This window comes from Heterodontus francisci, chromosome 19 (assembly GCF_036365525.1).
Source record: "Heterodontus francisci isolate sHetFra1 chromosome 19, sHetFra1.hap1, whole genome shotgun sequence".
Classification (NCBI taxonomy): domain Eukaryota; kingdom Metazoa; phylum Chordata; class Chondrichthyes; order Heterodontiformes; family Heterodontidae; genus Heterodontus; species Heterodontus francisci.
Window position 1 is genome coordinate 92,188,338 of NC_090389.1, and position 17,568 is coordinate 92,205,905.

General features: G+C 45.8%; 1 protein-coding gene across 2 annotated transcripts in view; it reads left to right on the forward strand.

Annotated features, from left to right (window-relative positions):
• The window catches only part of qars1 (glutaminyl-tRNA synthetase 1), a 106,773-nt gene that overhangs the window by 83,153 nt on the left and 6,052 nt on the right, over positions 1–17,568 (forward strand). For both annotated transcript variants that reach the window (XM_068052214.1, XM_068052215.1), the window contains one exon: positions 9,462–9,528. In XM_068052214.1, the coding sequence (XP_067908315.1) occupies positions 9,462–9,528 (67 nt within the window). The remainder of the gene's footprint in view (positions 1–9,461; positions 9,529–17,568) is intronic.

Genomic DNA, 17,568 nt, shown 5'->3' on the forward strand with positions numbered 1-17,568 from the left:
CCAGTTTTGGTTACCACACTTTAGGAAGGATGTGAGGGTCCTTGAGAGACCATCACTTTTTGCCTTCCCTAATTCATCTTGAGAAGGTGGTGGTGAGCTGCCTTCTTGAACCGCTGCAGTCCATGTGGAGTAGGTACACCAACAGTGCTGTTAGGAACAGAGTTCCAGGATTTTGACCCAGCGACAGTGAAGGAACGGTGATATAGTTCCAAGTCAGGATGGAGTGTGACTTGGAGGGGAACTTGCAGGTGGTGGTGTTCCCATGCATTTGCTGCCCTTGTCCTTCCTGTTTGGTAGAGGTCGTGGGTTTGGAAGGTGATGTCAAATGAGCCTTGTTGAACCACTGCAGTGCATCTTGTAGATGGTACACACTACTGCCAATGTACGTTGGTGGTGGAGGAAGTGAATGTTTCATACGAACATATGAATTAGGCCCCTCGAGCCTGCTCCACCATTCAATAAGATCATGGCTGATCTGATTGTAACCTCATCTCCACATTCCCGCCTACTCCCGATAACCTTTCACCTGTTGAAGGTGGTGAATAGGGTGCCAGTCAAGTGGGCTGCTTTGTATTGAGCTTCTTGAATGTTATTGGAGCTGCACTCATCTAGGCAGGTGAGGACTTGGAAGTGTATCGCCATTCCTTCACTGTTGCTGGGTCAAAATCCTGGAACTCCCTTCCTAACAGCACTGCGGGTGTACCTACCTCAAATGGACTGCAGCGGTTCAAGAAGGCAGCTCACCGCCACCTTCTCAAGGGCAATTAGGGATGGGCAATAAATGCTGGCCTAGCCAGTGACGCCCACATCCCCATGAATGAATTTTTTTTAAAAAGGAGTAATCCATCACACTCCTGACTTGTAGGTGGTGGGCAGGCTTTGGGGAGTCAGGAGGTGAGTTATTCGCCGCAGAATTCCCAGTTTCTGACCTGCACTTGTAGCCATAGTATATATGTGGCTGTTCCAATTAAATTTCCGGTCGATGGTGACAGCCCTGAGAATGTTGATGGTGGGAGGTTCAGTGACAGTGATATTGTCCAGGTCTTGCTGCATGAGGGCACAGACTGCTTCAGTATCTGAGGAGTTGCGAATGGTGCTGAGCATTATGAAATCATCTGCAAACATCCCCACTTCTGACCTTATGATGGACGGAAGGTCATTGGTGAAACAGCTGAAGATGGTTGGGCCTAGGGCACTATCTTGAGGATCTTCTGCTGCGGTATCCTGGGCTCAGATGATTGGTCTCCAACAATCACAACCATCTTCCATTGTGCTATGTATGACTCCAACCACTAGAGAGTTTTCCCCGAATCCCATTGATTTCAATTTTTCTAGAGCTCCTTAATGCCACACTCGGTCAGATGCTGCTCTGACGTCAAGTGCTGTCACTCTTTGGGAGTCTGGTGTCAAGACATGTGAACATGTCCTGCCCAGTGGTGCTGGTTTTTGGTGCCTAATGCTGGGCATTTTGGCTTGAGAGAGGACGCTGCTGTGGACCACCTTTCTTGCCACTGGATTTGGGGGATCTTGCGGAGGCTCCTCTGGCGGTACGTCTCTAGTGCTTTGAGGTGCCTGCTGTTGGTTGTCCAAGTCGCCGAAGCATATAGCAGCCCAAGGATTACTGCTGCCCGGTAAACCATGATCTTAGTCTCAGGTTTGAGATCTTGATCCTCAAATACTGTCTTCCTCAGTCGGCTGAAGGCTGAGCAAGCACATTGGAGATGATAATGAGCCTCTTTGTCTATGTCTGTCTTTCCTGAAAGGAGGCTGCCAAGATATGGAAAATGGTCCGCATTTTCCAAGATCTATCCATTGATCTTGATTGACGGGCAGGAGTTGTGCTGTGGCAACTGGTTGAAAGAGGACCTTCATTTTCTGAGCGTTTAGTGAAAGACCCATTTTCTCATACACTTTGGATAAGGAGTGAACAATGATCTGGAGCTCAGTTTTAGATTAAGCGCACTCGCAAGTATCATCTGCACATTGAAGCTCGACGACTGAGGTTGGAGTGATTTTGGTTTTGGATCGAAGGTGGTGTAGGTTGAATGGTTTTCTGTCTGTTCTGTAGATTAGCTCCGTGACTGTAGGTAGTTTGCTGGAGGTGAGGTGTAGCATTGTAGCAGCGACTCTCAAAGCAGCTGTTCTATTCAGAAATAAAAACAAGAAATGCTGGAAATACTCAGCAATTCTGGCAGCATCTGTGGAGAGAGAAACAGAGTTAACGTTTCAGGTCAGTGACCCTTCTTCTCACTGACCCAAACCGTTAACTCTGCTTCTCTCTCCACAGATGCTGCTAGACCTGCTGAGTATTTCCAGCATTTCTTGTTTTTATTTCAGATTTCCAGCATCCGCAGTATTTTGCTTTTTATTTTCGTGTTCTATTCAGAACTTGATCGCGGCAGGAGACTCTCAGAATTGCAGCAGAAACTCTTTAGAGATATCCTCAAAGCATCCCTGAAGAGGTCAAACACCCCCTTGACCCGTGGGATTCCCTGGCACATGACCGCCCTAGATGGAGGAAGCTCATTCGGGAAGGCATCGTACACCTCAAGGGACTTCGTCAGGAGCATGTGAAGGTGAAGTCAAGGTGTTGGAGGAAGCGCACAAACCTCCAAACTACTCATCTATCTGACTCTTCAAGCACCACCAGCCCCTCGTGGCAGAGTCTGCAAATCATGCACTGGACTTATCAGCCATCTCAGAACCCATGGAACTGGAGTGGAAGCAAGTCATCCTCGATCCCAAGGGACTGCCTAAGAAGAAGCTGTCACTCTCACCTCACCCCTGGAATTCAGCTCTTTTGTCCATGTTTGGACAAAGGCAGTAATGCAGTCTGGAGCCGGATGGCCCTGGCGGAACCCAAACTGAGTATTGGTGAGCAAGTGCCACTTGATACACAGTCGACGACCCCTTCCAGAACTTTGCTGATGACTGAGAGCAGACTGATGGGGCAGTAATTTGGCCAGATTGGATTTGTCCTGCATTTTGTGGACAGGACATACCTGGGCAATTTTCCACATTGTTGGGTAGATGCCAGTGTTGTAGCTGTACCAGAACAGCTTGGTTAAGGGCACGGCTAGTTCTGGAGCACAAGTCTTTAGTACAACAGTTGGGATGTTGTCAGGGCCCATAGCCTTTGCTATAAAGGCCTGCTACCCGACCCGAACCCGACGGGACCCGACGACATGTGTCGGGTTTGGGTTGGGTCGCACTTCCTGGTTTGGCATTCGGGCTCAGTTCGGGTCGGGCCGAATCGGACACGCTTTATCACCACTTCAGGTAAGTGACTTTAATGTTAATTTACTTTTTGGACTTTAAAAGTGGTTTTGCTGCAGTTATTTTAAGCTTGTGCAGGTAAGGAACAAAGTGAAAAATGGATGGTAAGCTAACTGATGGTCGGGTCGGGCGTGGGAAAAAATGGAATGACTCGGGCCGGATTGGGCTCGGGGTCGGATGGGGTTCTGTCGGGCTCGGGTCGGGTCTCATTTGCAGACCTGAGCAGGCCTTTACTTTGTTGTATCCAGTGCCTTCAACTGCTTCTTGATATCACTTGGAGTGAATGGAATTGGCTGAAGACTGGCATCTGTGATTTATTTTATTTAGAGATACAGCACTGAAACAGGCCCTTCGGCCCACCGCGTCTGTGCCGACCATTGACCACCCATTTATACTAATCCCATATTCCTACTACATCCTCACCTGTCCCTATATTACCCTACCACCTACCTACACTAGGGGCAATTTATAATGGCCAATTTACCTATCAACCTGCAAGTCTTTTGGCTGTGGGAGGAAACCGGAGCACCCGGAGGAAACCCACGCAGACACAGGGAGAACTTGCAAACTCCACACAGGCAGTACCCAGAATTGAACCCGGGTCGCTGGAGCTGTGAGGCTGCGGTGCTAACCACTGCGCCACTGTGCCGCCCCGTGATGCTGGGGACCTCAGGAGGAGGCCGAAATGGATCATCCACTCGGCACCTCTGGCTGAAGATTGTTGCAAATGCTTCAACCTTGTCTTTCGCACTGATGTGTCGGTCTCTGCCATGATTGAGGATGGGGATGTTCATGGAACCTCCACCTCCCGTTACTTGTTTTATTGTCCACCACCATTCACAACTGGACTTGGCAGGACTGTGGAGCTTTGACCACATGGATGCCCAGTTTTGAGCTGCTAGATCTGTTCTGAATCTATTTCATTTAGCACAATGATAATGGCTCACAACACGATGTAGACTTAATCTCCACAAGGACTGTGCAGTGATCATTCCTACAATGCAATCATCTGCACAGGTAGATTGGTGAGGATGAGGCCAAATAAGTTTTTTCCTCTTTTTGGTTCTCTCAGTACCTGCCGCAGACCCAGTCTAGCAGCTATGTCCTTAAGGACTCAACCAGCTTGGCCAGTAGTGGTGCTGCCGAGCCACTCTTGGTGATGGACACTGAAGTCCCCCACCCAGAGTACATTCTGTGCTGTTGCTATCCTCGGTGTTTCTTCCATGTGGTGTTCAACATGAAGGAGTTCCAAAGAAGGGTCACTGACCCGAAACGTTAACTCTGCTTCTCTTTCCACAGAGGCTGCCAGACCTGCTGAGTCGTTCCAGCATTTCTTGTTTTTATTATATTATATTATATATGAAGGAGTACTGATTCAGCTCAGAATTGCTGGGCTGGGTATTGAGTTGCAGACATTGCAGAGCATCAGGGAGGGGGAGAGTTACCTGGAGACTTTGTTCCAGGAAGCAGTCGCACCCCTTAGAGTAGGGAGGTCATTAGGGATGGCCAATGGTCAGGGACAGGAGGGTGTGACTGCGAGTGAGGCAGGTAGGGGAGCCTCAGCCGCTGACCTTGTCCAACAGGTACGAGGTCCTTGCTACCTGTGTGGATGGAAAGAAGGACTGCAAGGTGGATGAATGGACTGACCATGGTACCATGGTGAAAGATACCATTCCAGTGGGGGGAGTGAAGAGGAATGCGATAGTGATAGGAGACAGTATAGTCAGGGGGATAGATACTGTTCTCTGCAGCCGTGACCACGAGCTCCGATCTCCGATGGCTGTGTTGCTTGCCTGGTGCCAGGGTTAAGGACATTTCCTCATGGCTGGAGAGGAACTTGGAGGGGAGGATCCAGTTGTCGTGGTCCATTTCGGAACCAATGACATAGGTAGAACCAGAAATGTTCTGCTTAGAGAATTTGAGAAGTTCGGGTCTAAGCTAAAACGCAGAACATCAAAGGTAATCACATCTGGATTGTTATCTGAGCCATGTGCAATTGGCACAGGGTCAAGCAGATTAGAAAACTAAACGTGTGGCTCAAAGAGTGGTGTGGGAAGATGGGGTTTCAATTCTTGGGGCACTGGCATTAGTACTCAGGGAAGAGGGAGCTATTCCGTTGGGATGGGCTTCACTTGAACCAGGCTGGAACCAGTGCCCTGACCAATTGAATACCTAGGGCTGTGGACAGGGCTTTAAACTAACAGTGGGGGAGGGTTTGGGTAAAGGGAAATTTAGAAATCCAAAGAGAGAGGTCAGGGCATCGGAGCAGGATAGTGATGTGGGTAATTCCCAACAGGAAGGGACAGAGTTTAACAAAAATTTTACATTGGCAAATAAGGTCTTTGCAGGGGATAGGGGTAAAAAAAATGAAATTAAAGTTCCTTTATCTGAATGCACGAAGCATCTCTAATAAGGTAGATGAATTAGTGACATGAATAGAGGTAAATGATCTAAATCTAATTGCCATTACTGAGACATGGTTACAAGGAGATCTAGGTTAAGAAATGAATATTCCAGGGTACACAATATTCCGGACAGACAGACAGACAGAATGGCAAAGGAGGAGGGGTAGCCCTGATATTAAAAATGACGTATGGACATTATTAAGAAGGAATCTGGCTTCAGAAGATCATGAATTAGTTTGGGTGGAAATTAGGAATAGCAGGAGTCAGAAAACACGGGTGGGAGTAATTTACAGGCCCCCCCAACAGTTGTCATATTATTGGACAGAATATAAAATGGGAAATTATTGGAACGTATGAAAAAGGTAATTAATTGTGGGGGACTTTAATCTGCATATAGACTGGGGCAATCAAATTGGCAACAGTGGTCTCGAAGATGAATTTGTGAATGAGTTTGAAAGTGACACATTTCAATCACAAACAAGAATCTTAAACTTAAAGCCAATTACAAAGGTATGAGGGGGGAACTGGCTAAGGTTAATTGGGTAAATAGACTGGAAGGTCTAACAATGGGAAACATTTAAAGAAACAATTCAAAGGGTTCAACAAAAGTACATTCTGTTCAAAAACAAAAACTCGTCCAGAAAGACCCATCCGTGGCTCACTCGGGAAGTTAAGCAGAGAAAAGGAAACTAACAGAAGAGGCTTACAAGGTTGCAAAAAAAAGGAGCAAGTCTGAGGATTGGGAGTAATTTAGAAACCAGCAAAGGGTCGATAAAAAGGGAAAGAATAGAATGAGAGTAAACTAGCCAGCAATATAAAAACAGATTGTAAGAGCTTTTGTAAGTACATAAAAAGGAAGAGAGTAGCTAAAGGAGACGCTGGTCCCTTAGAGGCAGAGACAGGAGAAATCATCATGGGGAATGAGGAAATGGCAGAGGCATTGAACAAATATTTTGTGTCTGTCTTCACAGTAGAAGATACAAGTTCCATACCAGAAATAGGCAGTAACCTAGGGGCTAAAAAGTGAGGAAATTAAGGAAATTGATATCAGCTGAGAAAAAGTATTGGAGAAACTTGAGGGACTAAAATCTGACAAGACCCTGGGACCAGATGACCTATATCCTAGAGTTCTAAAAGAAATAGTGGATGCGCTGGCTAGGATTTTCCAGAATTCCTTAGATTCAGGAATGGTCCCATCAGATTGGAAGTTGGTAAATGTTACACCACTTTTGAAGAAAGGAGATAGAGAGAAAACATGGAACTACAGGCCAGTTAACCTAACATCAGTCATTGGGAAGATTTTGGAAACTATTATTAAAGAAGTCTTAACATTGCATTTAGAAAAGCCTAGTATGATTAGAACAAGTCAGCATGATTTTACTAAAGGGAGATCCTATTTGACAAATTTCTTAAAGTTTTTTGAGGATGTAACTAGTAGGGTAGATAAAGGGAAACCAGTAGATGTAGTATACCTGGATTTCCAAAAGGCATTCGATAAGGTGCCACATAAAAGGTTAATAGGCTAGATAAGGGCTCATGGTGTTGGGGGTAAATATATTAATGTGGATAGAGAATTGGTTAACAGACAGGAAGCAGAGAGTGGGCATAAATGGAATATTTTCAGGTTGGCAGGCAGTGAATAGTGGGGTGCTGCAAGGATCAGTGCTGGAGCCTCCGCTATTTGCACTCTATATTAATGACTTGGATGAAGAGACAGACAGTAATGTATCTAAGTTTGCTGATGATACAAAGCTCGGTGGGAAAGGTAAGCTGCAGGGAGGACTGCAGAGAGATATAGACAAGTTAAGTGAGTGGGCAACAAGATGACAAATGGAGTATAATGTAGGGAAGTGTGAAGTTGTTCACTTTGGTCGTAAAAATGGAAAAACAGAATATTTTTTAAAAGGTGTGAAACTGGTAAGTATTGATCAGAGAGACTTGGGGGGAACTCGTACAAGGAATGCACAAAGTTAACATACAGGTGCAGCAGGCTACTAGGAAGACAAATGGCAAATTGGCCATTATTGCAAGGGGATTGGAGTACAGGAATATAGAAGTCTGACTGAAATTGTACAGGCCTTTGGTGAGACCGCACCTGGAATACTGTGTGCAATTTTGGTCTCCACATTTAAGAAAGGATATACTTGCACTGGAGGCAGTGCAGTGAAGATTTACTAAATTGGTCCCTGGGATGAGGGGGTTGTCCTGTGATGAAAGGCTGAGTAAATTGGGTCTATATTCTCTGGAGTTTACAAGAAAGAGAGGCGATCTAATTGAGGCAGACAAGATTCTGAAAGGGCTCGATAGGGTAGAAGCTGAGAGATTGTTTCAACTGGTCGGGGAATCTAGAACACGGGGGCACAGTTTCAGGATAAGGGGCCGATATGAGGAGTAATTACTTCACTCAGAGGGTTGTGAATCTTTGGAATTTTCTACCCCAGAGGGTTGTGGATGCTCCATTTTTGAATGCATTTAAGGCTGGGATAGATAGATTTTTGGTCTCGCAGGGAATCAAGAATGGGGAGCCGGCAGGAAAGTGGAGTTGAAGCCCTAGATCAGCCATGGTGGTATTGAATGGCGGAACAGGCTTGATGGGCCATTTGGTCGTCTACTCCTTTTTCTTGTGTTCTTGTGCTCATCAGCTGAGGGAGGGCAGGAGGTGGTAATCAGGAGATTTCCTTGCCCATGTTTGACCAGATGCCATGAAACGTCATGGGGTCCAGAGTCAACGTTGAGGACTCCCAGGGCCACTCCCTCCCGACAGTATACCACTGTGCTGCCACCTCTGCTGGGTCTGGCCTACTGGTGGGACAGGAGATATCCAGGGATGGTGATGAAAGCGTCTGGGACATTGTCTGTTAAGGTATGATTTTGTGAGTATGACTGTCAGGCTGTAGCTTGACTAGTCTGTACGACAGCTCTCCCAATTTTGGTGCCCGGATATTAGTGAAGAGGACTTTGCAGGGTTGACTGGGCAGGGTATGCCTTTGTCATGTCCAGTGCATAGGTTGATGCCAGGTGGGCTGCCCATTTTTTTTATTCTTTTAACTTTTCTGTAGTGGTTTGCTACAACTGGGTGACTTGCTAGGCCATTTCAGAGGGCTGTTACGAATCAGCCACTTTGCTGTGGGTCTGGAGACACATATAGTCCAGACAAGGTAAGGATGGCAGATTTCCTTCCCTAAAGGGCATTAGTAAACCAGATGGGCTTTTACAACAATCTGGTAGTTTAATGGTCATCGTTGCCGAGATTAGCTTTTTATTCCAGATTTATTAATTAATTGAATTTAAATTCCCCAGCTGGCGTGGTGAGATTTGAACTCCTGTCTCTAGATCATTATATGAAGAGAGAAGTAGAGTTAACGTTTCAGGTCAGTGAGCCTTCTTCAGAACTGGCAAATATTAGAAATAGAAAACAAACATTTCTAATATTTGCCAGTTCTGAAGAAGGGTCACAGATCTGAAACGTTAACTGTGCTTCTCTGTCCGCAGATGCTACCAGACCTGCAGAGTATTTCCAGCATTTTCTGTTTTTATTTCAGATTTCCAGCATCCGCAATATTTTGCTTTTATTCTCTCGATCATTACTCCAGTAACATTACCATTATGCTACCGTTCTTGGACCAGGGTTGTTTCTTGTGTCAGATGAGGGGGAGAACTGTTTTGCAGTGGGTGGGAGCTGTTTCACCAGGGGGTGTTTCTGGGGGCTGCTGTTTCAAGGGCTGGGGTAGCCATTGCCTGGAGTTGAAATTTTGATCGCATTTTTTATGTATTTTGTAGCTTCCTCCATAAAAGTCCTGAGGACTCCAGTGAGGTGCCCGGTGGCTTCCTGAGCGATATTAACCCAGTGAGTATTCAACAACTGAACTGTGGACTGAGGCTCCAGATCTATTCAACTAATGAAAGGTTCAGACAGTGAGGAAAATGGGGCACAAGGGCCTTGAGAACGGTTAGAGACTCAGAATAAATCTTTCCCTCTCATCAGAAGGATGTGGAAGAGACTCCCAAGAAAGGGAACTGCTTGTAGGTCAGTTGCCACCTTCAGGAGGATTGTTCTGTGTTGCAGCAGCTTGTGTTTTCGAGAGACATTAATAGCACTGTTGGACTGTTTCAGGCAGATTGAGGAAGAAACTTGATTGAGTTTTTTGATGAGGTAACAGTGTGTGTTGATGAGGGTAAGGTGGTTGATGTGGTGTACCTGGACTTCCAAAAGGCATTTGATTAAGGGCCACATAACAGTCTTGTCAGCAAAGTTGAAGCCCATGGAATAAAAGGGACAGTGACAGCATGGATATGAAGTTAGTTGAGTGACAGGAAACAGAGCGTAGTGGTGAACCGTTGTTTTTTGGACTGGAGGAAGGTGGGGTTCACCAGGGGTCAGGATTGGGCCCACTGCTTTTCTTGATCTATATTAATGACCTAGACTTGGGTTTGCAGAGCACAATTTCAAAATTTGCAGATGACACAAAACTTGGAAGTATTGTGAACTGTGAGGGGGATAGTGATAGACTTTAACAACAACAACTTGTATTTATATAACACCTTTAACATAATAAAACATCTCTGGGTGCATTACTGGAGCATTATAAAACAAAATAAGACACTGAGCCACATAAGGAAATATTAGGTCAGATGACCTAAAACTTGGTCAAAGAGGTAGGTTTTAAGAAATGTCTTAAAGGAACAAAGCAAGGTAGAGAGACCGGAGTCAGACAGAGCGAGAGAAGAGCAGGGAAAAATTGAAAAGTGACATCAGAGTGACGTCACAATCAACAGAGAGCAGGGAAGAAGCTACCTGTTTAGTGAGTATCTGGTAAGTCATAGAGTTATACAGCACAGAAAAAGGCCCTTCGGCCCATCATGTCTGTGCTGGCTATTAAACACCTAACTATTCTAATCCCATTTTCCAGCACTTGGCCCATAGCCCTGTATGCTATGGCATTTCAAGTGCTCATCTAAATACTTCTTAAATGTTGTGAGGGTTCCTGCCTCCACCACCTCTTCAGGCAGTGCATTGCAGATTCCAACCACCCTCTGGGTGAAAAAAAATTTCCTCAAATCCCCTCTAACCCTCCTGCCCCTTACCTTAAAACTATGCCCTCTGGGTATTGACCCCTCTGCTCGGGGAAAAGCTTTCTTCCTATCTAATCTCTCAATGCCCCTCATAATTTTGTATACCTCAATCAGGTCCCCCCTCAGCCTTCTCTGCTCCAAGGAAAACGATCCTAGCCTTTTCAGTCTCTCTTCATAGCTGAAATGCTCCAGCCCAGGCAACATCCTAGTGAATCTCCTCTGCACCCTCTCCAATGCAATCACATCCTTCCTATAGTGTGGTGCCCAGAACTGTACACAGTACTCCAGCTGTGGCCTAACTAGTATTTTTTATACAGCTCCATCATAACCTCCCTGCTCTTATATTCTATGCCTCGGCTGATAAAGGCAAGTATCCCATATGCCTTCCTAACCACCTTATCTACCTGTGCTGCTGCCTTCAGTGATCTATTGTCAAGCACACCAAGGTCCCTCTGACCTTCTGTACTTCCCAGGGTCCTACCATCCATTGTATATTCCTTTGCCTTGTTAGTCCTCCCAAAATGCATCACCGCACACTTCTCAGGATTAAATTCCATTTGCCACTGCTCCGCCCATCTTACCAGCCCATCTATATTGTTTTGTAATCTAAGGCTTTTCTCCTCACTATTTACAACACCACCAGTTTTCGTGTCATCTGCAAACTTACTGATCATACCTCCAAAATTCACATCTAAATAATTAATGTACACTACAAACAGCAAGGGTCCCAGCACTGATCCCTGTGGTACACCACTGGTCACAGACTTCCACTCAGAAAAACAACCCTCGACCATTACCCTCTGCCTCCTGCCACTAAGCCAATTTTGGATCCAAATTGCCCCGGATCCCATGGGCCTTTACCTTCTTAACCAATCTCCCATGCGGGACCTTGTCAAAAGCCTTACTGAAGTCCATGTAGACTACATCAACTGCTTTGCCCTCATCTACACATCTAGTCACCACCTCGAAAAATTCTATCAAGTTAGTTAGACACGATCTCCCCCGACAAAGCCATGCTGACTATCCCTGATTATTCCCTGCCTCTCCAAGTGGAGATTAATCCTGTCCCTCAGAATTATTTCCAATAGTTTCCCTACCACTGTTGTTAGACTCACCGGCCTGTAATTACCTAGTTTATCCCTGCTTGAATAATGGTACCACATTCGCTGTCCTCCAGTCCTCTGGTATCTCTCCTGTGGCCAGAGAGGATTTGAAAATTTGTGTCAGAGCCCCTGCTATCTCCTCCCTTGCCTCACATAACAGCCTGGGATATATCTCATCTGGGCCTGGGGATTTATCCACTTTTAAGCCTGCTAAAACCACTAATACTTCCTCCCTTTCGATGTTAATATGTTCAAGTATATCACAATCCCCCTCCCTGATCTCTACACCTACATCGTCCTTCTCCATAGTGAACACAGATGCAAAGTAATCATTTAAAACCTCACCTCTGTCCTCCGGCTCAACACACACATTGCCACTTTGGTCCCCAATGGGCCCTACTCTTTCCCTGGTTATCCTCTTGCCCTTAATATACTTATAAAACGCCTTAGGATTTTCCTTTATCTTGCCTGCAAGTGTTTTTTCATGTCCCCTCTTCGCTCTCCTAATTACTTTTTTAAGTACACCCATACACTTTCTATACTCTTCTAATGCCTCTGCTGTTTTCAAAACTCTGAATCTGCCGTAAGCCTCCTTTTTTTTCCTGATCCAATCCTCGATATCCCTTGACATCCAGGGTTCCCTGGACTTGTTGTTCCTACCCTTCACCTTAACGGGTACATGTTGGCTCTGAACTCTCACTATTTCCTCTTTGAATGACTCCCACTGATCTGATGTAGACTTTCCTACGAGTAGCTGCTCCCAGTCCACTTTGGCCAGATCCTGTTTTATCATACTGAAATCGGCTTTCCCCCATTTCAGTATCTTTATTTCTGATCCATCTTTGTCCTTTTCCATAACTACCTTAAATCTTAGAGTTATGGTCACTATCCCCGCAATGCTCCCCCACTGACACTTCTACCACTTGTCTGGCTTCATTCCCTAGGATTAGGTCCAGTACTGCCCCTTCTCTTGTAGGACTTTCTACATATTGGATCAAAAAGCTCTCCTGTATGCATTTTAAGAATTTCGCCCTCTTTAATCCTTTTGCACTAAGACTATCCCAGTTGGAGAAGTTGAAATCCCCTACTATTATTACCCTATTATTTTTACACCTTTCTGAGATTTGCCTACATATCTGCTCCTCTATCTCTCCCTGACTGTTTGGAGGCCTGTAGTACACTCCCAGCCAAGTGATTGCCCCCTTTTTGTTTTTAAGTTGTACCCATATAGCCTCATTTGAGGAACCTTCTAAGATATCATCCCTCCTTACTGCAGTAATTGACTCCTTGATCAACAGTGAAATGCCACCTCCTCTTATACCCTCCCCTGTCTCGCCTGTAGATTCTATACCCTGGAATATTGAGCTGCCAGTCCTGCCCCTCCCTCAACCATGTCTTTGTGATAGCAATAATATCATAATCCCATGTGCTAATCAATGCCCTCAATTCATCTGCCTTACTAGTAAGACTGCTTGCATTAAAATAGATGTAATCCAGCCTTGCATTTTTCACTTGTGCATTAACAGGTCTATATTTGCTTTGCCTTCCGGACTGACTCAGTTTCTCTTTTATATTTGACTGTGCATCACCCCCTACTGTACCTCTACTCTGTATCCCATCCCCCTCCCAAATTAGTTTAACACCCCAATGCCCCCCCCCCCCCCTCCCCCAACTAGAGGCCTGCTCCAGTTGGGAAAAAAGAACCTGACCAGAACCCGACCAAACCACACTGGACCTGAGCCCGACCTGGCCCAAGTCCCTCCAATTTTGTCCCGAGCCCGACCCGACCTGAACCCGACTCGACGCGACCCAACCCGACCGTCCCTTTACTTACCTTCCAACTGGGAAGCTCCAGGAAGCTGCAGTGCCTGCGCAATGACATCACAGTGACATCACTCACTCACTGTGCAGGCTCAGTTTCGTCCCGGACTCCCAGCTCAGCTAAGTTCTTTTAATACTTACCGGCAGAACACTTACCGTGTTTGTCCGGCTTGACCCGACCCGAGCACGAAAGCCGGACCCTGAAAATAGGCCCGACCCAAACCCAACACATGTCGTCAGGTCCTGTCGGGTTCAGGTCGGGTAACAGGCCTCCACCCCCAACAACACAAGCAAACCTCCCAGCAAGGATGTTTGTCCCGTTCCAGTTCAGGTGCATCCCGTCCAACTTGTACAGGTCCCACCTTTGCCAGAAACAGGCCCAGTGACCCAGGATAGGTAAATTGGCCATTATAAATTGCCCCTAGTATAGGTAGGTGGTAGGGAAATATATAGGGATTGGTGGGGATGTGACAGGAATATGGGATTAGTGTAGGATTAGTGTAAACGGGTGGTTGATGGTCGGCACAGACTCGGTGGGCCGAAGGGCCTGTTTCAGTGCTGTATCTCTAAACTAAACTAAACTAAACTAAACTAAACTAAACTAAAGCTCTCCCTCCTGCACCATCTCCTCAGCCATGCATTCATCTGCTCTATCCTCCTATTCCTATATTCACTAGCACGTGGCACCGGGAATAATCCAGAGATTACGACCTTTGAGGTCCTGCTTTTTAATCTGCTACCTAGCTCCCTAAATTCTTGTTGCAGGACCACATCCCTCTTTCTGTCTATGTAGTTGGTACCAATGTGAACCACGACCTCTGACTGTTCACCCTCCCCCTTCAGAATGTCCTGCAGCCGCTCCGTGACATCCTTGACCCTAGCACCAGGGAGGCAGCATACCAGCCTGGAGTCACCTTTGCGGCCACAGAAACGTTTATCTGTACCCCTTTCGATAGAATCCCATATCACTATAGCTCTCCCACTCCTTTTCCTTCCCTCCTGTGCAGCTGAGCCACCCATGGTGCCACAGACTTGGCTCTTGCTGCATTTCCCTGAGAAGCTATCTCCCCCAACAGCATCCAAAGTGGAAAATCTGTTAAAAAGGGAGATGGACCCAGGGGACTCCTGCACTACCTGCCTAGTTCTTCTACTCTGCCTGGCGGTCACCCATTCCCTTTCTGCCTGAGCAGTCATTACCTGCAATGTGACCACCTCCCTGTACATGCTATCCACGATGATCTCAGCCTCGCGGATGCTCCACAGTGTTTCCAGCCGCTGCTCCAGATCCGAAACGCGGATTTCAAGTAGCTGCAGCTGGAGACACTTCCCGCACACGTGTTGGCCCTGGACACTGGAAGTATCCCTGACTTCCCACATTGCACTGGAGGAGCACTCCACACTGCCGAGCTGCCCTGCCATGACTTGCCCTTAATTGATCCCCTTAAATTACCCAAAAATTAGATCATTTACACGAGGGACCTTGATTCCCTAAAAAAAAAACACTACCTACTATATTAAAAAAAAAACTGTAGACCTTTCTGTTTACTTTTAGTTACTTACCCGGCTATTTAGAGTTATTCCCGAACAGTAGTTACTTACCAACCAATCACTTTGCAGCTTTCCTGTGACATCACTGCTCACTTTGTTTTCAAACTCCGCCACGCCTGAGTGATTAAGGTCCATTCTAATCCTAACGTTTAAAATAGCGAAGGAACTAGTGGCAAGCTTAATAAAATATATTACAAAAAGGAAACTAAATTAAATAATTGAATAAAATAATGTACTTAATTAAAACACATTAAGGATGGCAGGACAGGTGATGTGCCACAGCTGCAGCATGTAGGAGCTCCTGGATGCCAGTGTGATCCAGGGCAAACACGTCTGCAGTAAGTGCAGCTCGAAGAGCTTCAGCTCAGAGTCATTGAACTGGAGGCTGAGCTGCAGACACTGCGACACATCAGGGAGGGGGAAAGTTATCTGGACATTTTGTACCAGGAGACCTTAGGATAGGGTCTTCGGATTTGGGCAGGGACAGGAGAGTGTGGCTGCAGCTGAGGCAGGTAAGGGGACCCAGAGGGCAGGAGTCTCAGCCTTGGTGATTGTCGAACAGGTTTGAGGTTCTTTCAGGTTTTTTGGATGAGAGTGGGGGCTGCAGGGTGGATGAGCAACCTGACCATGGTACAGGAAGCCATTCAAGTGGAGAGAGAAAAAAAATGTAGTGGTAGTAGGGGGACAGTATAGTTAGGGGGATTGACACTGTTCTCTGCAGCAAAGAGCTGGAGTCCAGATGGCCAGGGTTAGGGACATCTGCTCAGGGCTGGAGAGGAACTTAAAGTGGGAGGGGGAGGATCCAGTCGTCGTGGTCCATGTAGATACCAATGACAGAGGCAGGACAAGGAAAGAGGTTCTGCATAGTCAGTATGAGGAACTTGGCACCAAATTAAGCAGAACCTCAAAGGTAATAATCTCTGGATTATTACCTGAGCCACATGCAAATTGGCATAGGGCAAATAAGATTAGAGAAATTAATGTGTGGCTCAAAGACTGGTGTGATAAAAGTGGGTTCCGGTTCGTGGGGCGCTGGCACCAGTACTGGGGAAAGTGGTGGCTGTACCGTTGGTACACCTGAACTATGCTGGGACCGGTGTTTTAGCGAGTTGCTTAACTATGGAAATAGAGAAGGTTTTAAACTGAATAGTGGGGGCAAGGGATCAAATTTGGGAAGATATGGTAAATCAAAGAGTAGAGACAAGGCAAGAGAGAAAGGTATTAATGTGGGAAATGATAAACAGACTGTGACAGGAAGGAACAGAGCGTAAAAATCTAAGAGTAAATCAACAGATAAGGCTAGAGGTTACAAAAATAATAAAAGGACAAAACTAAAGGCTCTGCATCTGAATGCACATAGCATTCAAAATAAAAACGGATGGACTGAGAGCGCAAATAGAAATAAATAAGTACGATCTGATAGCCATTACAGAGACATGGCTGCAGGATGACACAGATTGGGACCTGAATATTGAAGGATACAAGGCATTTAGGAAGGACAGGAAGCTAGGAAAAGGTGGAGGGGTAGCTCTGTTAATTAATGATGGTATTAGCGCAATAGAGAGGGCTGACCTAAGTTCAGGAGACCAGGATGTAGAAGCAGTTTGGGTAGAGATGAGAAATCGTAAAGGCAAGAAGTCACTTGTGGGAGTGGTGTACAGGCCACCTAGCATTAACCACACTGTAGGACAGGGTACAAAGGAAGAAATAATGGCAGCTTGTCAGAAAGGTGCAGTGATAATTATGGAGGATTTTAACCTACATATAGACTGGAAAAATCAGATGGGCAGAGGTAGCCTAGATGAGTACATAGAATGTTTTCGGGATAATTTCTTGGAACAATACGTTCTGGAGCCAACCAGAGAGCAGGCTATACTAGACCTGGTATTGTGCAACGAGATAAGATTAATTAATGACCTCATAGTTAAGGTGCTCCTAGGAAGCAGCGATCATAATATGCTTGAATTTTACATTCAGTTTGAGGGAGAGAAGAGTGGGTCCAAGACTAGTATTTTGAAGTTAAATAAGGGCAATTATGAGGGCATGAAAGCAGAGCTAGCTAAAGTGAACTGGCAAATTAAGTTAAGGGATAGGTCAATAGAGATGCAGTGGCAGACATTTAAGGGGATATTTCAGAATACACAGAATAGATACATTTCAACGAGAAAGAAAAATTCCAAGGGACCTGCCATCCGTGGTTAACTAAAACAGTTAAAGATAGTATCAAACTTAAAGAAAAAGCCTATAATTGCACAAAGATGGGAGGCAGGTCAGAAGATTGGACAGAATATAAAAAACAGCAAAGAATGACAAAGATTGATCAGGAAGGTAAAATTAGAGTA